Source organism: Ictidomys tridecemlineatus, chromosome 4, assembly GCF_052094955.1.
Source record: "Ictidomys tridecemlineatus isolate mIctTri1 chromosome 4, mIctTri1.hap1, whole genome shotgun sequence".
NCBI lineage: Eukaryota > Metazoa > Chordata > Mammalia > Rodentia > Sciuridae > Ictidomys > Ictidomys tridecemlineatus.
This window is the reverse complement of record NC_135480.1, coordinates 208,870,747-208,891,757: the sequence shown is the minus strand read 5'-3', so window position 1 is coordinate 208,891,757 and position 21,011 is coordinate 208,870,747. Positions and strand designations below refer to the sequence as shown.

General features: G+C 60.0%; 1 protein-coding gene across 3 annotated transcripts in view; it reads left to right on the top strand.

Annotated features, from left to right (window-relative positions):
- The window catches only part of Nacc2 (NACC family member 2), a 62,392-nt gene that overhangs the window by 17,738 nt on the left and 23,643 nt on the right, over positions 1-21,011 (top strand). The window contains exons 1-2 of one of the 3 annotated variants that reach the window (XM_078048675.1): positions 10,308-10,446; positions 11,698-12,630. In XM_078048675.1, the coding sequence (XP_077904801.1) occupies positions 11,757-12,630 (874 nt within the window). In that variant the 5' untranslated portion in view covers positions 10,308-10,446; positions 11,698-11,756. Of the gene's footprint in view, positions 1-10,307; positions 10,447-11,366; positions 11,474-11,697; positions 12,631-21,011 lie in introns of those variants that run through there. The other 2 variants (XM_040286614.2, XM_078048674.1) reach the window with 2 other exon arrangements.

Genomic DNA, 21,011 nt, shown 5'->3' with positions numbered 1-21,011 from the left:
GCCTGGCCCCTAGCTACAAGGCGCAGCCCCCTCCTGGTAGAGTGGGTGGCATATCCTGGCCACACTCCCGTCTGAAGGGGAAAGCACTGGTATGGGATTTTTCTGATGAAGTTTTCATTTTCCTTTTTCTTTATTTTGAAGATGGGGAATCTCGCTCTGTTGGCCAGGCTGCTCTCAAACTCTGAGCTCAAGTGATCCCTACCCCAGCCTCCCAGCTCATAGTTTTAAATCTACTCTACCAATTTGTCTCTTTTGCAGGGTGTTGGGGATACAGCCAGGGCCTCTTGAATACTGTAGCCAAGTACTCCTCCAGAGGCCCTCAGGTTCTGACTTAGTCTTCCTGATGGCTAGTGATGTCCAGCATCTCCCTTGTGCGTTTGGAAATCCTTGTGTTCTCTGGGGATATCTCTTCCGGTGCTTTGCTTAGTGTTAAGTAGGGTCATCTGTCTTTTCATTGCTGTCCAGAGTTCCCTATGCGTCCTGGACGTCAGCCGTCAGCATGGATGTAGAAACATAATTGGCAGATGTTCCCTCCCATTTTTAAATGTCTCTTCACTTTTTAAAATATACTTTTTTTTGGTTGTAGATGGACACAATATCTTTATTTACTTATTTTATGTGGTGCTGAGGACCAAACCCAGTGCCTCACACGTGCAAGGCCCCAGCCCCAGCCTCTCTCTTCACTTTCTTGATGGTATCCTTTGACATCATCAAGGAACCTTATTTAATTTTGATGGAATCTGATCTATCTATTCCTCCCCATTGTGGCTTGTGCTTTTGGTGGTGAGTCTCAGAATCCAGGGTCAAGACTCACCCTCTGTTTTCCTGTAAGAGCTCTGTGGCTTCAGCTCTTCCATTTGGAGCTGTGGTTTGTCCTGAGTTGATCTTGGTGTGGGTCCTCCTTCCTTTCTGCATGTGGAGACCCTCTGGTCCCATCACGACCACGTCCTGAAGACTCTCCCTGTTGGGTGGACTTGGCTTCCTTGTTCATCAGTTGACTGGGGACATGTGAACCAATTCATAGAGCAGCTCCAGCCCATTGAGCTGTGTCTGCTCTTATATGAGCCTGCGCCATCTTGGTCGCTGTGGCCCATGGGGAAGTGTGAAGGCTTTGACCTCCCAGGAGTCTTGGGCCATTCTTGATCCCAGAATCTCCATGTGTACTGAGCTTCAGCGGTCTCTGTGTGCAGAGGAATTGGCTGGCATTTCGAGGGGGGTGGCACCAGGTCTGCAGATAGTTGGGGAGTGTTCCTACTCAAAGGTACTCGGCCCTCCCATCCACCTTTACCCTCCAGTGAAGTGGGGTGGGGCGGAGTGGCGAGGTGGGGGGCAGATGTCTGTTCTTGCTGGAGCTTGAGGTCCAGTCCCATAAGATCTGGAAGGCCTCATGCAGTTGCTGAGGGCATTCACATGCAGTGTTTTGGGGATTTTGTTTTTGAGATGGGGGTCTCAGCATGGTCTGTGTTGCCCATGCTGGCCTCGAGGTCCTGAGCTCCAGCGATCCTCCTTCTCAGCTTCCTAAGGAGCCGGATGCTGGCGCGTTCATCATGTCTAGCTTGCGTGAGCATCTTCATGTGTTGGGTGCTTTGTGTTTTCAGATTGGAAGGATTTGGGTCGACATGAGAAATGTTTTTGGGCAAGTCATGCCTAGTAGAGCTCTCTGTTCTGTCTTTCTGAGCTGGAGGGTTGGGGCCTGCAGGTGCACCTAGATCCAGGTGCTGCACAGGCCCCTCTGTTTCCTCCAGCCCACGCCTCTCCTCCAGGAGACTGTGGCCCAGCAGAATTCTAGGCTGGTCCTTCCTGGCCTCTGTGGGGAGAAGGGCTGATGCCAAAGGGACCTGGTGGGCTGAGCTTCTGGTGTGCAGGGGAGGGGACACTGTCCAGGGGATATCCCCCCACATCTGCATCCCCTGAGGGGAAGGTATGTCCCATCCTAGAATGCGATGGTACCAGGGCCCTGTCCCCACCCATGGTGTGTGGCCTCAGGCCCGAGGACACGGCCCTCTCCCGACCTCTGTATGCCTCCTGGGCAGACCCTTGCTCCCCCTTTGCCCTCCACCAGTCTCCTGGGCCCAGGTCTCAGAGGCTGGCTGAGTTGCAGAGGCTTCCAGATGCAGATGGAGATGTCCTGCAGAGGAGTCCCCCAGGGACTGCAGGGACTTGGAGCCCCTCCTATGTCTTTGATTCCTTTCACTCAGGAGTGACTAGTTGCCATATTGTCCTGCCCCCTCTTGCACCCTTGAAACTTGATGGGACTGTGAGTGCCTGGTGGCAGGGCAGGGTCTCTGCAGGTCCTGGCCCTGGTGACGAGGTCACTGTCCTTGGAGGCCAGCAGGCCTGGACCTGATCCTCAGGGGCCATACACAAGGCCTCCCATTCACTGTGGCTGCTCTGCCCATCCTGGTGGCCTGCTTATCCCTGCCAAGTCATTTCTTGCACCTTTTCTGGGGACCTGGGTGTGACGGCCCTTCTGCCCGCCTGTGAGCATCACACGGAGTGGGGGCTGGGGCGCCTCACCCTTCCGAGGCTGAGGCAGTGGGGATGTGATGGTCCTTCTGCAGCAGGGCTGGGCCAGGCTTAGGCCAGGGAGGGTCTTCTGAGCTCTGGGCCTGACCCCGTGGGAGAGGACCGTGAGCGAACTGTCCGCTGCTAGGACTACCAGGCCGTGAAAGCCGCGCATCTATATTTATGGACTTTATTTTTCATGTCAGTAACTAGCCTTTACGTCCCCTGTTTAAAGTAGCCGGGGCGCCCCAGGTGCTCCCCAGGATCCCAGAGCCAAGTGCGGACCCTGGCCCTTTCCCCTGCAGTCCTGGTTGTTGTGAGAGCACTTGGGGAGACTTGGGGTTTGTGGTTGAGACTCCCACGCCCGAGCACGAGAATGATTATATGCAGCTTTTATTTGGCCCCTAGGATTCTTGCTGCATTATCCGTATTTCCTTTAATTTGTGGGATTTCTAGTAAATGGGCTTAAAAATAGTTCTGGGCATGTTGCCAGGGCAGATGCGGGCAGCAGGCATCTCTGCGCTTCCCTCTCCAGTGGCGAGTTGGGTAACCCCTGTGTCACTCATGCCTCCTGCAAGTCCCCGGAGGTGGCCCGCCCGCACACCCCAGGGGGCAGGTGCAGCTTCCCACTCCTGGACAGGAAGTCAGGTTGGGTCTTGGCTGCAGCCCAGGGACTGGGACAGCGTGGGACATGACGAGTGTGTGGAGTGCCCTGAAGGTGGGCAGCAGGGCCGGTGGGTCAGGGTCTGTGGGAGGGGGTAAGGATGGGGCCCAGTCCTCATGGGACTATGACAGGGTGGGGCTGAGCAGAGGGCTATGGAGGCCTGGACACACGTGGAGAGGAGCTAGACCTCTTTCTGGAGCTGTCCCTATGGCCAGCTGAAGACCCTGGCCGTGGTGTGACAAGGGTGTTCCTGGGGCACAGACCCCTGGCATTTGCTGGAGAAGAGACATGGCCGGTTTTTAATGTGCACAGACTCCAACAAGCCCCTCAGGTCTCTGAGCCACTCCCCCAATGAAAGGTCCCCCCACACCTGCAGGCTGTCCTCCCTGGGCCCCCTCAACTCTTCCCAGCTTCAGGAGTGGGCGTGGCCTCTTGTGCACAGCCTCGAATTCCCTGCTCTTGTGAGCTGCTGACCTGGTCCCCTCCGGGCCCTGCTTGCACTGGGCCTGGGTGGGTGTGTGGACACTGAGCTCGTCAAGTTTCTGGCCTCAGCTCTGCTGGCCCCTTGGGCTACTCTGGCCTGAGGGTTCAGATGTGTCCATGGTCCCAGGACACCCAGTGCCACCCACGGGTTGGTGCCACATGCCGTGCACGTTGGGGGCATGCCGACTGGCCCGTCCCTGTCCTGGAGCCTTCCATCCTGAAGGTGCTCATCATGTCTCCTCGTAGGCAGGAGGGAAGGGCCAGAGCCAGGGCACCAGGCCTCCTGCCCAAGCAGGGCTCCCACCCTGCAGGGCAGTGCCCTCTTTGGGGTGGGGCAGGGTAGGTGACTGACCTGCCACAGCCCCTGTGGCCTTCAGTGGCTTGGCGCTGTGCCCAGAAGTGCTGCCTGGCTCCTCACCCGGAGCCGGGCAATGCCTAGAAGTGGCATTCCAAATCTCTGCTGCCTGTGTGTCAAGTCCTGGAGGGGGGGAGCCTGGGTCCTGTGGACACGTCCTGGGGCAGCTGCCTGCGGCTCCCACCTGAGCCAGCACCTGGCACCTATATGGGGGAGGTGCTCCTCACAGGCTTGATGCCAGGAGCCCCGGGGTGAGGGCAGGATGGGGGTGAGGGCAGGTGGCCTTCAGGCACATTCACGTTGCTCTGCTCTCCAGCAGGCTCCTGCTTCAGGGGTGAAACAAGGGTGAGGTTGGTGTACCCAGGGTTGGGACCTGGTTCATCTGGGCCACTGTCAGCAGCAGCCACCTTGCTAGGGGCTCAGGGGTGGGGGCGGCTCCTGAGTGGTAGCCTTGTCTCAGCATAATCCCCCTCCACCGCCACCAGTGGCTGATTTAGTGCTCCTGTGTTGGTCTGATTTACATTAGATTTTTAAGCATAATTAGAAATGCAGGGATCTTTGTGTCTTACCTCGCCTCTGACTATTTATGGCACGATATGCAGATGGGGAGAGCCATGAATATTAAACAGGGGTGTGCTGGGAAGCCGTGGGGAATGAGTGGTGACCCAGGGCCAACACTGGCCGGACACCTCCCTGTGCCCACCTCCTGCAGCACCTGGGACCTGGCTCCTGGCCCCACATGGGGAGGGTCAAGGTCACAAGCTGCTCTGGGACTCCTGCAACCCACAAGAGATGGGGAGAGCAGGGCGAGCTCCTGGGCCTCCTCGGCTGGACCACCCCTGCCCTTCTGCCCAGTGCCCGCTGGAGCTGGAGACCCGCTTCAGCAGGTGAGGGCGGCAGGGCCGTGTGCACGTGGGGCTGGTGCTGGCTTTTTAAGTTATTAAACTGTGCCCAAGGGAGACACTCTTCAAGCTTATGTTATTTAAATTACAAATACGGGTGAGGGAGATGTCGGCTCTTCTCAAAACACTGCTTAATTCTTTGGAAACCTTCTGAGCGGTTCTGTGGCTCGGGGGATTCCTCATGGCATGCGGACTCCAAGGTCCACAGGGCTGGGCCAGCAGGGCTGGGGGTCGTGGCAGGGGGCCATGGGCTCCTGTGGCCGTCCCCAGCCCACTGCCCTCCTGCTGTGGGTCCCACTGGGCCTCATTTCCCACCCACCCACCCATGTGAAAGCCAGAGTCCTGTGAGGGGTGCAGGCAGGTGTCCTGGCAGAGGGTGTGCCTTGGGCGAGACGTGGCTGCCTAGAGGTGCCACCTGCTTGCCTTGTTCTCCATGGGCATGGAGTTTGTCTGGACTCTCAATAGAGCTGACCCCTGAGACCAAGTGCTGTTGAATTTGAGATGCTGCCATCCATGGGTCTCGGCCCAGCCTGCTCCCAGACCTGTTGTCTTGGGGCTGTTGACACCCAGCAGGGGCCGGTGATGGAACTGTCCAGAGGCCCTGTGCTGGGGCAGCTAAAACACCCACATGCCTATGTCCCCTCCTGGCCAGTTGTGTCCCTTCTCTCTGAAGACGAGTGCAGACCCAGGGGGAAGATTGATAAGCACATTTTTGAATTTGCAGCTTCTGGCAGGCTGCCCTTCTCCTTCTGGAAAAAAGAAGAAAGAAAAGAAAAAAAAAAGCTTTCCAGGCAGACATTTGTTGGTGTAGTTAGAACCGGCTTTTACGGTCGACGCTGGTCCAGGCCTGTGGTCGGGTGGAGGCTGCCCAGGGGCCGCTGAGGGAGACGCCGCTGCCCTGCCGCCTGGCTCCTTACCGGCAGCGCAGCCCCTCCCAGGCTGGACAGCCCCGTCTCCCAGGACCTGAAGCTGGGGAGGCCTCGGTACCTGCTTTTCTTTTCCTAGCGCAGAGTCCAAGGTGGATTCTCTGCAGTGGAGTCCTGGGGACCTCAGGCAACCGTGGTCTCCCTTGTGCAGGAAGGTGTGCTGAGCAGGGCAGGCATGCCCTCTTGCTCTTGTCATTTGGTGACTGAAGACCTCGGGACACTGTGTGTAGAAGTAGGAGGCCAGGAGGGTGGTGATGGGGACCAGGACTTACCCTACCCCAGTGGCTCCTGGGAGGGGCCTGTCCTTTCTGGGCCTTGATTTCCTTGTTTCTATCACATGATGGGACAGATAAATAGCATGTGCAGTTGGCGGGCTGTCTGGGCACGGTGGGGAGGGGGCTGGGGAAGCTGTGCCTGCCCCACATCCCTTGCTTCTGCTTGACTGAGTTGTTGGCGGCTGGCAGTTCCATTAGCAGTGAGACCTGGGCGGCCCGGCTCTGCCTCGCGGTATCTTAAAAGTTTAATACAAACCTCAGGCCAAATCTGGTGCCCCCCCCCAGGTGCCTGTGGGACCTGGGCACACCTCAGCCAGCAGGAAGGATGGACCTGGGGCCATGCTTGTCCCTGTTGTCCCCTAGTGAAGTGGGGATGGGACATAAGAGACCCATCCCCAGAGCCTGTGCAGGCACCGTTCCTGGGAGTCCCAACAGGCTGTCCCCCGCGTCTTTTGTTCCTGCTGGCTGGGGCATCACCACAGTGGCTGCCCTGGGATGGCCACCTCACACCTGGAGCGCCTGGACTGGCCTTTCAGGAGCCATTGCTATTTACTGCTGGGCTGTCTTCTCCACGGTGGTGGGGCTTGGGGCCACACAGCAGCAGGGACAGCCCCTGGGGAGGGGCCTCTGACAGGGTGGACAGGGCTTCCTGGGGAGGGGTTTCTAACTGGAATAGATGGGGCAGGGCTCCCTCTTCTCCACAGGCACTCCCAGTGCCTCCCGCCCCTCCTTCCTCGACTGCAGAGGGCTGCGTGTCTGCTGAGGCCAGGACCTCTTACTAGTTGGTAAAATTAAATCCTGCAAAGTAATGTAATTTAATTGATTGTCTCGCCTCGCTTTCCCTGCTGGTAGTGATCCTGCAGAAGCCAAGTGCACGTCCCTCCAAGAAGGTGGCCCTCCAGGTCGGCCGTTCTGTCCCTGTCCCCGTCCCCACACCCTGGCCTGGGAAATGCTCTTGGGTGGTCTTGTGTCTGCTGGAGCACCTGTCCCCAGTCGCACCTGGAGTCCGATGTGGCCAGCCTTGGCTTGGCCCCCTCCTGGGACTTGGTGTCCTTATTTGAATCCCTCCTGGGACCAGACTCTGGCAGGGGTGTCCTTTCTGTCAGACACCGGTCAGCTCCTGTGTGCGTCCAGCTCTTGCTCCTGTACCCACCCTTCTTCTGTGGTCCTTCTGTGGTCACACTGCCTTTGGGGGCTGCCTGATCCCACCTCATCTGGGGAAGTGCCTGCAGAGAAGACCCCCCCTCCCCTCCTCCCAACCATCTTCTCTCCCTCTGGGAGGGGTCTGTGGGCCCAGAGGAGCCTTCTGTATGTGTCCGTGTGGGGTGAGGGCACAGGCAGGCCTGTAGTGGGGCCTGGACCTGGGCTTTAGGTTATTTTCATTGATTTCCCAAGCGGTTCCCATTCTGAAAGGCACCCTGCTGGGGGGGTGGCTGGTGCACTTTCTGCTCAACTCTTGAGAAGTTTCTGTGAGCAAAGGGCACGCAGGGGAAACAGGCTCTGTAGCCTTGCCGGGGCAGCAAAGGGATGGGGAAACTGAATCACAGAGGGAGAGGTCACAGAGCATACTGACCACTGCTGTGTGGGGAGTGGTGTGGTGGCCCTTGTGTTCCAAGACCCAGGCCTAGTCCCTCCCCTGGGCAGCTGTGCTGCAGCCCATGGCCTGTTTAGACAGAGGCCCTTTGCTCTCCAGCTACAGCTTGAGGGGCAGCCCTTGGCTTGTCCTGCTTTCAGTCCCCGAGAGTGTCCACCTATTCTTTCCTCCTAAAGTTCAGCTTTGTTCTTGCCCCAGGCAAGGCTTCTAAGAAAGCAACCTAAAACCAGCTCCTATCCGGTTCTCGAGGGCCAGGTGTGGGCAGCAGCCTTGCCAGGACAGGTGGCCTGAGGACAGGGAAGCACAAGCGCCAGTTGTCCTCAGTCCCCAGGGATGAGTTGGCCTCATCATTTTCTGGGGATGTAATGGGCCCTTTTCTGGCTCAGGCCCTGAGGCGTGGCTGCAGGTGCCCACCTGCCTGGGTCACGGCGAGTCACGGGTATTGCCAGCATGCCCTCTGCTCAAGCTGAAGGCTTTACGAAGGTTGCCTCTTTCTGTCCTCAGTGGCTGTCCCAGGGTCCACCCTGACCCTGGGTTCACAATTGGCACCTGAGACTGCAGTGTCATGGGAAGGACACAGGGCCTGCTCCGTTGGAAGGGACAGGCCCAGGAGCACCCTCTGCTACCTGCTGTGTTGCACCTGGCTGCGTCAGGACCCTCTGAGCCAGTGTACAGGGTGCTGGCCTCTGTCTACCTGTGGCCGGGCTAGGCCACCTCTCCTGGCAGGAGAGCCCTGCTGGCTCAGGTGGCCCTGCCTCACTGCCCTTGGCTGAGGTTGCCTGCACAGAAGCAGAGGCTGACCCGGAGGCCCTGGTGAGCGGTGCCCAGGCCTCTGTGAAGGGAGCCTGTAGGGCCCTTCCCTTCATGCTGTGGGTGGCTGGGCAGCAGAGTCTCCATCCAGCAGTAAGCAACCAGTTCACTACCCACCAGGCCCTGGGCACACCTGGCCCTGCCCTTGTGGGCCTCCTGAGGCAGGTTCCTGGAGGACTTCCTGGAGGAAGCAGCGACAGCTGCAACCCGAGGGCAGGGGTGTGGCCTCTGGGGAGACAGGACTGAGCCCTAGGCCTCCTTGCCTCACAAGCCCAGCTCTTCCAGCCGCTGAGCCATCCTGCAACCATCCCAGTGCCTCTCACAGTCACCCCAAGAGTTGTCATTAATCTCTAATCTCTGTGGAAGGCAAAGAAGACCAGGCACAAATCCACCCCAGAGGCCCTCTGAATGGCCCGTGGGTGACTTCCCCACTGCATTTCCTCTTCCCCTGTGCCGGCTTTTTGTCTGGTGTTTGGAAGTGGAGCCCACAGTGTGTAGACAGGGAGGTGCAGATGTCTCCTCCTTTCATCTTGGGAAGGCTTGGAGGGGATGCTGGGCTGAGGGGCTGGGTGGTGTGGCTGCCTCCACCAGGCCTACTTCCTGCTGTGGTTTCAAGGGTGACAGTGGTAGGTGGCAGAATCTTGGCTGGAGTGCCGCAGACCTCACCACCTCCCACTCCAGTCTGTCTTCTTGCTGGTAGAATATGTTCTTGCTGGGGACACTGTTGGTGGCAGGTGGGTAACCTAGGTGGCTCTCCAATGGTGTGCCCCAGGGTCCTCGAGGTTTAGCGGGTGTTGTGAGCCAGGAAGGAGGTGCCTCCTTTTGCACTAGCACTGCACAGCTGCTCATCCCCAGAAAGTGCCCCAGGGATGCACAGCTGAGGACCCCTCGGCACCGCACAGTTAGACTTCACTACTGGGTGTGCAGGGAGACCCTGTAGCTACCACCGGGTGTACAGAGGAGCAGGTGCCCACCTCCACTGTAGGCAGGAGCAGAGCTGCCTGGCCACAAAGTTGTTCTTAAAGGGCCAGGCAGGGATGAGAAGAGTTGGGGTGAGAGGGTTCTGGGACAGGACTGGCTGGGTCTGCTGCTTTGGGACCCACTGGCCACACAGGGGACATGGTTATGAGGCCCCAAGGAGAGGGGGAGGAGGTGGAGCCAAGGGCCCTGATCTGTGTCTCTCCGGGGCCACTGCTGTTTTCCCTCCTCCCTCCAAGCTTGCTCCCCTTCCTCACCCAGCTGTCCCCTAGCCCATCCGGCCCCCAGCGCCTGCCCAGCCCCCCACCCAGCCACCAGCCTGCCCTGGAAGAGTTAAACTGCGCTGTGCCAGCCCTGCAGACTGTTTGGAATAGTTTAAATGCTTTGACACTGGGGCTGTACTGGATGGCAGGGAGGCAGTTTACTGGGTAATTCATATGCAAAACTGCACTATAAATTTCCAGGCTGTCTCAGTTGCCGTGGCACCACCAAGCATTTCTCCACGTACAGTACAGTATTTCTGCCATCTTTGTTTGCATTGCAGTGAGTCATCAAAAGTCTGTCTTGCACCAACACCCGGAGCCGTGCATTCCTCTGGCACCAACGCGCCACTGTTTTTAAAGCCGGGGCTGGGAGCTGGCATTTACTTCAGCTCCCAAATCAAAGGCGGCTATTCATTCCTGAGAGCTGCCTGAATGTTCGTCTGCATCCGGCCGCTTCATTGAGATGCTGCGCGCTGCCCGGGAGGGCCGGCCTGGGTGCAGCTGAGCTGCGGCCGCCGAGCCCCGCGCCCGGCCGGCCCCCCCTCCCGGCTCCCGCCCTCCCCACCCGGGGCTCCGGCTCCGTTTGCTGCATTCCCGGAGCAGCGGGCGGGCGGGCGGGCGGGCGGGCGAGTGGGGAGCCTGCCCTGCCGGGCTGAGCGGGCAGCGTCGGCCGCGGCCGCAGCAGCTGAAGGTAGGTCCCCGCCGCGGGTGCCCCGGGCCGCGCCGGCAACTTCTCCGCAGCGGGGGCACTGCGGGCCTCCGGCGGCGCCCACCTGCCCAACTCCTGGCGCTGGTGGCTCCGCCCTCCTCCCAGCGCCCGGCGCCTCTGCGGCCGCTGCACTTTCCTCCGCGGGACACAGCGGCCCTTTGTGTGGCCCTGGAGTTGGGCCGGCGCCTTCTCCGGCCACCCCCGCCCCCCTCGCGGAGGCGCCCGGTAAACAGTGGCTGTGGCCCCCCCCCTGCCCAGCCCCCGCACCCTCCCGAGACCCCTCCGGTTACCTGGGCTGGGACCAGCCAGCAGGGATTGGCCAGCGCTGGAAGCGGGCCGGGAGGGAGGGCGCCTGTGAGTGGGGCTGCGGCAGCTCCAACTCCAGCTCCCGTTTTCGCGTTCCAGACCGCCCGCCGCTGCGCTTGGGGACCTGGGTCAGGGTCCGTGCCTGCTGGGGGCTGCCCGGGAGGACGGGCACACGAGAGCCCTTCTGCTCGGACAGAGGCCCCTCCGTGGCGGAGGAGTGGGGGTGCAGCTGGCCGAACTCAGCTCACTTCCCGGGGCGCCCCCTGCGCCTCCCCACCATCCCAGGGAGGCTTGGGGCTGGGCAGGAACCCGAGAGGGGACAGCTGCCCAACCCAGTTCCCCAAGGTTCGCGCAGGGCTATTCTGAGGGGAAAGGGAAAGGCCCACAGGAAACTGACGCCTGGGAGGACCTGGGCTCTGAGATGGGCCCCTCCCCAGGTCGCAGGGAGGGGCTCATTGTCAGCAGGGAACTTTTTCCCTGAAACTGCTAGTTGCTAGTTGCTGCAACTCTCACAGACTGGCCCTCTCCCCTCTCCCAGCCCTCTGCGGGTGACTTGCCTGTCCCAACCAGCCCAGTCCTGTCGTGTGCTCTCCCTGGGTTCAGCCTCTGCCCTGTGTTTTTTGCAAAGACTAGCGTCTGAAGCTCTGCCCTGGGAGGTCTCATGGAGCAGTCCAGGGGTGCCATGGGCAGCATTGCCCCGTGGGTAAGCAGCTGCCCCTGTGTGCCATGCTCTGGATCATATTGCCCTGTCCCTCAGCCAGGGTCCTGACCATAAGACCCCCAGAGCCTTTCTCTGGGGTTCCTCCAGCCAGGAGGGCACATTGGTACTTTGCCCTTTGTAGGGGTCAGGGACACAGGTGGGTGCTTGCCAGGTAGGACAGGGAGCACTTGTGAGGACAGGGAACTGACCATGCTGTCCCCCCACAGATGTGCCCCACTCGGGCCACCCCGCGCTGAGTCTGAGGCCCATCCACACGCCGTCCACCATGTCTCAGATGCTACACATCGAGATCCCCAACTTCGGGAACACTGTGCTTGGCTGCCTCAACGAGCAACGGCTGCTGGGCCTCTACTGCGATGTGTCCATCGTGGTCAAGGGCCAGGCCTTCAAGGCCCACCGGGCCGTGCTGGCCGCCAGCAGCCTCTACTTCCGCGACCTGTTTAGTGGCAACAGCAAGAGTGCGTTTGAGCTGCCAGGCACGGTGCCACCTGCCTGCTTCCAGCAGATCCTGTCCTTCTGCTACACAGGCAAGCTCACCATGGCGGCCAGCGAGCAGCTAGTGGTCATGTACACAGCCGGCTTCCTGCAGATCCAGCACATCGTGGAGCGTGGCACAGACCTCATGTTCAAGGTGAGCTCGCCCCACTGCGACTCGCAGACCACCATGATTGAGGACGCCAGCTCCGAACCCCAGAGTCCCTGCAACCAGCTGCAGCCGGCTGCTGCCACCTCCGCCACCCCCTACGTCGTGTCCCCCTCTGTGCCCATCCCGCTGCTGACCCGTGTAAAGCATGAAGCCATGGAGCTGCCGCCAGCTGCAGGCCCAGGCCTAGCTCCCAAGCGCCCGCTGGAGACAGGGCCCCGGGACGGCGTGGCGGTGGCGGCTGGCGCGGCCCCTCTCAAGCTGCCCCGAGTCTCCTACTATGGGGTGCCCAGCCTGGCCACCCTCATCCCCAGCATCCAGCAGGTGCCCTACCCCCAGGGGGAGCGGACCAGTCCGGGGGCCAGCAGCCTACCCACCACCGACAGCCCCACCTCCTACCACAATGAGGAGGAGGAGGAGGACGACGAGGCCTACGACACCATGGTGGAGGAGCAGTATGGCCAGATGTACATCAAGGCCACGGGCAGCTACGCAGGTAACGACAGGCCGGCAGGCCTGTGGGCACGGGGCACTGCAGCCTGATGGGGAGGCCTCTGTGCTGCAGGCACGGGGAGAGAGGTTGGAGGAGATGGGAGCAGCTGGCCCGAGTGGTAGGTGGACAGGGTCCCTGCCACCAAGGAGCTCAGGCTCGATGCTGATGAGATGGCAGGTCACAAGCCTCTGCCAGAGCTGCAGTGGCACATGCAGAAAGGGTTCTGACACTGGACAGATGAGGAAACCAAGGGTCTCAATGGCCCAGTGACCTCCTGAGGGCTCACAGAACAGTTGCTGCCAGCTCAAGGCCTTGGTGTCCCTGTCTGTGAAGTGCCCGGCACCAGTGTGGTACCCCACAAGTCCTGCCTCCCTCCCCTTCCACCTTAGTGTCTTTGTCCTCTGTGAGGTTTTACTTCCTCTGATCCCGAGGTTCCTATCTGTTGCCCACCTTCCTGGGCCCCGCCCCAGCGGACAGACCAGAAAGTTCTGAGAGCTGCGTGAGTGCCCTCTCATCCTTTCTGCTCAGGGGGGTGCTCCCTCTTTTGGGACCAGTAAGCCCGGGATGCCCTAGTTTGAGATGCAGGCCTTGTGGAGAACATCCTGGAGACCACAGGGCTCACTAGGCAGAGGGACCAGCCATGGGGGCCCAGGCTGGGGCGTCCCCTGGAAGCCTGTAGTGTGCCTGGGTCTCTGCTTGTGCTGATTTGCATGCAGGGCCCTGTGTGGTGGCCTGGACCCAAGCACATGGTGCTGCAGTGGGAGGATGGGCCAAGGGGCAGCACGGGGACTCTCTCCACCCCGTTTGCCACTTGTCTCATGCCTCAGGGGTCCATCAGTGCTGGGGCGGTCAGGAGCAGTGCCCAGCCTGGGCTCTTGGGACGGCAGCTGCCTCTGGAGCAGCTGTGGCTGCAGACTGGGTGGCAAGGTCTCAGCTTCTGCTGGGGCCACCCCACTCCTTCTCGGAGCCTGCAGGGGAAGCCACTGCCCTGGCCCCAGACCCTGTGGCGTCGTCTCTGTGTGAAAGTGTCGTTTTGCACACGTCTTTTAGAACAGTGGCTTTCAGGCTGCTGAGGCCGGGGCCGGATGCGTTTTCTTCTTGTGGCAGGGTCAGGGTGGATTTTTTTTCCTGAAATCAAGACGCGCAGCAGTGCCCGAGTTGGCCTGGATGTGCGGGCCTCACACTCAGGCACCCGCTCAGCCTCTGACTTCAGGGAATCCGCCCTGTGTGCAGTGTGCTCTGCGCCCGGTGACTGCCCCTGTGCAAGGAACAGAAGGGCCCTGATCCCCTTCCCCGGCCCACAAGGCTGGGGGTTTACACAGGATGGGGCTGTCACTCTGATCTACTCCCAGAGTAGATCCCGGCCAACCTGCGTGTCCTATGGTCCTGAGAACTCACCACGCTGGTGGCTGGACACAGCCCTGTGGATGGGTTAGGGGAGCATTGGTGCTGGGGCCCGGTGGCAGGGGGCCTCACTGGTGTTCTCCGGTGGTGAACCACAGAGCTGGGGACAGGTCTCTGGTCTTCTCCTGTCCCCTCACAGTCCTGCCTCCTGTAGTGACCTTAGCTATGGCTTGTTGGGATGGTGGGAAATGGGTATGTGTGAGGATGACTGGGAGCACGGTGTGGTCCTACAGCCTGTGCAGTCCCCTGTCCCTTATGCCTGGTCAGCCAGAGCCCTCACTGGACAGGGACAGGGACAACCCCCCTGCCTCCAGGGGTTCTCTGAGGAGCTGGGGGACGTGGCCACGAAGAGGCTTCCAGAGCTGGCATGTGCAGGGTGGGGGTCAGGATGTCGCGCTGCTCCGAGTGGCCCGCTGCCCAGGCCAGGCCTCTCTCCAGCTCTCCCGGTGCTCAGATAGAACACAGAGCCCTGGGGCCAGGGGACCCCTGCAGGGGCTGGTGACAGGTGGGGGAGGGAGCCCTGGCTGGCCCTGCCCGACCTGGGCAGTGTTGGCAGTGGGGCCATGTGCTGGGTGCTGTGGGCCCTGTCCTGCGTGGCTCACGGAGCCACAGTCTGGGTTTTCTTGTGGCTTTCTCTTCAGCAGGTCCATAAGTGGGGCAGAGGAAGGGGGTGTGAGGTTTCTTGGTTAAAATCTAGGTTATTGGCAGTGACGTTGCTGGCATCAGGGTGTGCTGGGGGAGGGAGGCCATGGGAGGCAGGAGAGGAGGGCGGCCCCTGGGGAGCCCGGCCCCGTGCCCTGGGCTTCCAGCACTGGGCCCAGCCTCCTCTGGGGACAGCTTGTGGGGCCAGCAGTGTGCTGCCCCTTGCCTGGGCCCCCCGAGGGCTGGGCAGCACTCCCGTCACTGAGCTGGTGGAATGTGGAGTGCTCCCAGTGTCCCCGTGAGGTTTCCCTTCTCCCCTGTCCTCAGTTTCCCACTGTCAAGGGGGAGGTCGGTCAGGGTAACCTCAGGGATCTCTGGTCCAGTGCCCATCGTGTGCCTGAAATTCTGTGGAGGCCCACATCCCCCCACTGAGAGCACGGGCAGCCCTGTACAATGAACAGTCATGAGGGGACAGCCTGCCCGTTGCCTTGGGACCCCAGCCCAGCTGTGCATCTGGCCACACCCGTGTCTGCCTTCTTCATCTCTCATGTCCCATACTGTCCTCCACTAGGCAGAGTCACACCCTTGATTTTTCTAGTGTCCTCAAAGGACATTAGTTTTTTTCAATTTATGTCATTAATGATGCCACTGGGAAGCTGGGGGGTACACCGGAGCCCCCAGGCATGATGCTTGCTGGCTGGGTCCCCACTTGCGGGTGCTGGCCAGGCCCCTCTCCTCTGCCCCCCGCCAGCATCCCTCTCCACCCCCCTGGGAGGTTGCCATCACTAAGTGGGCAGGGCAACTTGCCTCTGGCCCTGTGGTCTACCTGCCACTCCAGCCTGTGGCCAGGGCACTTAGGAGCCAGGCACAGAGGGGCCAGAGCCCCCAGGCAGGAGGACGTGTCACAGGGCTGGAGTGTCTGTGCCCAGAACAGCTCCCTGGACTGCTGGGAGCTCTCAGAGTACAACACACATGGGTGCACACACACACGGGGTCCCTTTCTAGAGACGCAGTCTGCCTGCACCCATCCCGACGTGAAGCACGTCAGGACCGGCTTCTCTAGAGCCCCAGCACCCAGGTAGAGCCTGGTCCTGGCCGACACAGCCACCCCACTCCTCACCCGCCCTTCCCTAGAGGGTGGGGCACAGGGCCAGGGTCACCTGAACTCTCCAGGGCTTCTAGCCAGGTAGGTGTCTGCATATCCCATGGCTAACCCAGGAGTGCTGGCTGCCCCCACCAGGCTGCGCACCTGGGTCAGCTTGGGATGGTGGGGATGGAGGACTCCAACTGTCCCCAGTTGGGCCCACCTGGTCTCCCAGGCCAGTGTAATGGCCAGAAGGTCACACTGCTGCCTTGCCTCTGCCTTGCCATTGAGAAGACAGACAGCATGCAGATCCCTGAGCAGCTACCGAGTGTGGCTGGGGCTGGTGTCACCCTGGCCCGTGAGGCCAGGAGCAGGGCAGGCCGGGCTTGGGGAGGAGCCCACGGAGGGCACGCCCGACCACACCAGCCTGCCCTCCTTGTCCTGGCCTTAGCTGGAGTTGGGGCGGGCCGCCCAGCCTCTCTCCACCTCGGGGTCCCATGGGGCCCTTGCAGCCTCCCCGTCTCTGCCCTTCAGCGGGCCCACACATGGGCCAGCCCTCCCGGGCGGCAGATGTTTAATTGTGGCTGGCAGCTGTCACTCTGATGTCGGAGGCAAAGGCCTGCCTTGGTACTTATGCCAGCCACACACGTCGGTGTCAGCCCCCCCTTCCCAAGGGGGCTGCGGCTTGTCGGTCCCCCACCCTGGGCTGCTGCTTCCAGGGTTCCACACAGTCCCCTGCATACCATTCTGTGGGACAGCAGATTGGTGTTCATGGCTGAGCCCAGTGTCCAGCCTCATGGGCCAGCCTGTGAGGGCTGCCTGAACCCAGGGCAGATTAGAACCACTCAGGGCCTGTGTCAGCCCTGCACGAACCCTCAGCCACTGTCCAGGCTCTGGACACGCGTGGTGGTGCACCTGCCTGCCCAGTGTGACCTCACAGGGCCCCTGGCTTTGGAGGGAAGCAGCAGACATTCCCGCTCCGCCTGTCCCTTGTCAGTGAGACCTGTAGTCCATTGGCATCTCCCTGTTCCAGGGAGCAGGGTGCTTTGGGTCCTGCATGGCTGGGGTGAGGCCAAGAACCCTTGGCACAGATGGGCAGCTTTTAAGTGCATCTTCCTTTTAAATGACCACCAAGTGGGCAGCTCTGGCCAGGCAGGGGAGGTGCCAGTCCCTGTGTGTCTGTCCTACCAAGCATAAAGAGGCTGTCCTATGGGTCCCTGGACACCCCAAGCACTGTCCTGTGGTCTTCACTGGGAGCCCCCACTGGTGGCCTCCCAGAATTGCCTTGTCCACCCTGTCCTTGGCTTCTGCTGCGGGAGGTCCAGGGCCGAGCATGTCCACGCAGCTTCCTGTCTACTCCCCAAGCCCCTGAACACCCAGAGATTTCTACTTGAGCCAGTTTGGGTGAGCAATGATTCACCTGCAGCAGAACACCCACGCGAGTCTCCAGGGGCACCATCGCCACCTGAGAGAGCCTTCCTGTCCCCCGAGGCTCTCCATCTTCTGCAGCCATTTCCCCTTCGCTGTCTGGTGGCCGCAGGTGTTCATCCTGTGCCTGGGCAAGCCTGGCTGTCAGAGCTTCGGGGTGGGGCGGGGCGGGCCTGCACAAGGAGCAGGGCCTTTGCCAGCGTCCAACGCCAGGCCTGCGAGGCTGTTTCCTCCTCCCTTTGCGTTTTGGGTCTTTCCTTACTGAGGCATTACGTGCAGGTGCAAGGTCAAGTGTTCAGGTCGAGTGCCCTCACGGTCACCACATAGGGCAGTTGGACCCCCCAGTCCTTCCCTGTGGTCCTCCCACTCCGCCATGTCCCAGGTTTGCCACCTGCTTTCTGTCACTGTCACTTGCCTTCCTAGAATCTGCCTGAGTGGGACCACCCAGCACGGAGACTCCATCTGCTCTCCTGGCCGTGTTTGGGATCCCATGTGGCGGACGTACCTGTTTCCTGCTTTGTCGCAGCTGCGTGTTCTTCCATGGTGTGGCGGGGCCACCAGGGCAGACTGCATGTCCCCAGGCAGGTCTGTGTGGACCCATGTCTGCTTCTGTGGAACAGCTGGCTCAGGTACTGGGTGTGTCGGCTTCTGTCTGCCACGTGGTCCTCCCAGGAGACTGGAGAGCTCAGATGCTCGTACTCTGGCCAGCGTGGGTGCCACCTGTTAACCAGCTCAGCCTTTTCCACCCCAGGGGGTGGTCGGCAGGACCCCCTCGTTGCTCCACTCGCACCCCTGCAGTGGGTCCTGCCGTGGGACTTTTCTCCTCTTAGGTGTTCACTCTGTGACATTCACTGGGGTCCGTGACTCCGCGTTTTTGCTTTTCTTAAGTGTCTTAAGAGTTCCTTTGTCAATGTATATTGCAAATATTTTTCCTTGTCTGACCTGACTTTTTATCATCTTATTGGTGTGTTTCAAAGACCAGAAGAAGTTGGATGGAGACCAGTTGCTTTGTTTTATTTTCTGGTCAATGTTTTTTGCAGCCTGTTGAAGAGGCCTTTGTCGGCCCGGGGTGCTCTGCTCTGCTCTGTGGTCTATCTCCATAGGAGCCACCAGACGTGCAGACGGGTCCGTTCTTCCCAGGCGGCATTCAGCTGCCTGTGTTGCCTGCTGCGTGGCTCCTCCTGCTGTGTTTTTTTGGGAATGTCTGCGGACGCTCAGTTGGTGTGGGTTCAACCTAGAGCGTGGGGGCCGTGGCAGTGCCTGTCACTGCGGTCTGCTGTGCTTCCTTCCATTTCTCCACTCGTCATTCGAGTGGCAGCTTTATGGTGGTGGAACCCACAGTCCCCACCAGTCCCCTCCAGAGCACTCAGAGTCACAAAGCCATCATTGCACTCCATCTCCCCCAAAGAAGCCTGTGGTGGCCACCCCCACTCACCCTCTCTGCCCTCAGCCAGGCAGTCACTAGTCACTGTCTCCTTCGATGGCCCATCTGGGCGGATCAAAGTTGTCACCTGGAGTAGGGACTTTTGCCCCTGGCTTCTGCGCTGGACCTCCAGGTCACGGGTGCTGGAGAACAGGTGATTCTGCATCTCTTTCCTGCTGGATGGATGTGCTGCCTTCCATCTGCCAGTTCCTTACTCATGGGCGACTCGTGTTCCTGCCACCGGGGTCCGTATGTGGCGAGCTGGCACGTCCAGGTCTCTGCAGACAGACTGGGACCCTGGGTCAGGCCGTGCAGCCGGAGCAGGATTGCTGGGGCTACGTGGGTCTCTTTCTCAGATTCTGCTTAAGTTGGTGCTTTTGTGAATCAGGTTGCTAATTGTCTCACTTCTAGGTGTAGGTGGGGATGACCTGGACTCTGCGTGGACTTTGTGCCCTGTCCAGGGTTCTCGTGGCGGGAGGCCTCGGGCCCCCTGCGGGCTCCCTGAAGCTGTGCATCTGTGCCGTTACTGCTCTGTCTGCAGCTTGGCTGTCTCCATGGGGACCCCCACTCCAGGTTGGGTGGGAGCAGGTAGTGCAGGGGTCGCACTGTGGCCTTGGTCTCGGGAGCGGGGTAGCCTCTTGCTCCTCCTTGGTGCGGGGGCTGCCGGGGTCTGGCATGGTGCTGTTCACAAGCCCATGGGCGCCTTCCTCCTCGAGAAGATGGTGGGTCTGCGCTGAGGCTGGCGTGCAGTTGTCCCAGGAGCATCCGCGTGTCCCCTAGCCCCCAGCCCTGCGTCCCTGCAGCAGGCCTGCTTTCGTGGGTGCTGATCTTCTCTGCAGGAGGTGTGCCAGCGTGTTCCTGGGCTCCTCATCTGTAGCTTCTCAGCGTCTTCGTCTGGTCTGGGCACCAGGTGATGCCAGCCCTCGAGTCCTTGTGTTTGCTTTGGGAGAATTTGTGCAAGTGTGATGTTGCTTCTTCCTGGTGTTTGAGAGAAGCAGTTCACAGGGAAGGCATTTGGCCTGGAGTGTGTGACCTGTGGGGAAGTTCTAAATTTCCCATTTATTTCAGCCACCAGTGTCACTGCTGACTGCAGTTCACCTAGTCCCCACATCCCACTAGACAGAGCTGTTCAGATTCCCTCTTTTGTCTTGTTCCAGCTGCGGTCATCTGGTCTCCCACGGGATCTGTTCATCTGGGCAGTTTACTTCCGTATCTGTCCAGCTGGTCCACTTGCTGTCTCACTGTCTTCCTTTCCCCCTCCCGCCCCCGTTCCTTCTGGGGTTGAACCTGGCTGCACACATTTCGCAGGCACTTAGAGCCGTGCCCCGGCCTCGGCTTTCTTGGGTTTAGTGTCTGCTTGTTGTTGGCTCTTCCAAGGCTTCTGCTTCTCACTTGCCTGCATCCTGAGTCCACCTCTTGTAGACAACAGGGGCTGGACGCTGGCCATCGCCTTGTATCTGGAGTCCATACGCCCGGGTGCAGATGTGATTCCCATGCCTCAGGTCTAGCCTGCCGTCTGGCTCTTTACTTGCTGTTGCTGTCTTCTCTCGTCTCTGGCACTGTCCTCCACCGCCCTTCACTGGGTACCTTATGGCATTTTTTAAAACTCCATGGTTGACTTATTAGTTATTCCTGCAGTTTGGGATTGCTCTAGAGTCGACATTTGCATCTCGGTCTTATCTTAACCCCTCTTGTTGGACTTGACTCCTAAAGCAGTGTCTTCTTTTGCCTCCTCTGGTCCTTTGTACCCTGGTGTCCCATTTTACTTCTTCATGTTCAGGAAGCCTTATAAGGTCATCGTTTCTAGCTGTTATCTTTTTTCTACCTTTTGTCATTGTAAGAACTTATATGCCGTCAGACTGAGTTCTCTGAGTTAAAACAAGTGCAAGGAGCTGGTGACTGCCCCGGCTATGACACGACAGTCCCTCCACTCCCAACTGGCCCCACCCCACAGTCACCATGTCTTCTCCCTACTCTTGGCAGCAACAGCTCTGTCTTGGTCCCGTAGATGGAGTCACACGCAGCCTGTGCCTTTAGAACTGAGTCTTGGCATCCGAGAGCCATTCATGCGTGTGCTTTAGGGTTTCATTCTTTTCATGGCTGGGCTTGTCCTGTGCCGTGGGTGGGGCCTCGGCATGTGTCCACTGCTGTTAGAGGGCTTCAGGCTCCTGACGGGGTGACCTGAGCTGCCGTGAACGTCTGCCAGCCGGCTTTCAAACGCACTTTCGTTTTCTTTTCTGGAGGGTAAGTGAAGGGGTGGTGGTGGGCTGGCCTTGGGGGTGTGTAGCAAGTGTGCATCCGCATCCCAGGAGCCGCCGGCTGTTTTCCAGAGTGGTCATCCATTCACGATCCCACTGTGGGGGGGATCCAGGCCCTGTACTCGGGGTTCCCTTTCTTTAAGCC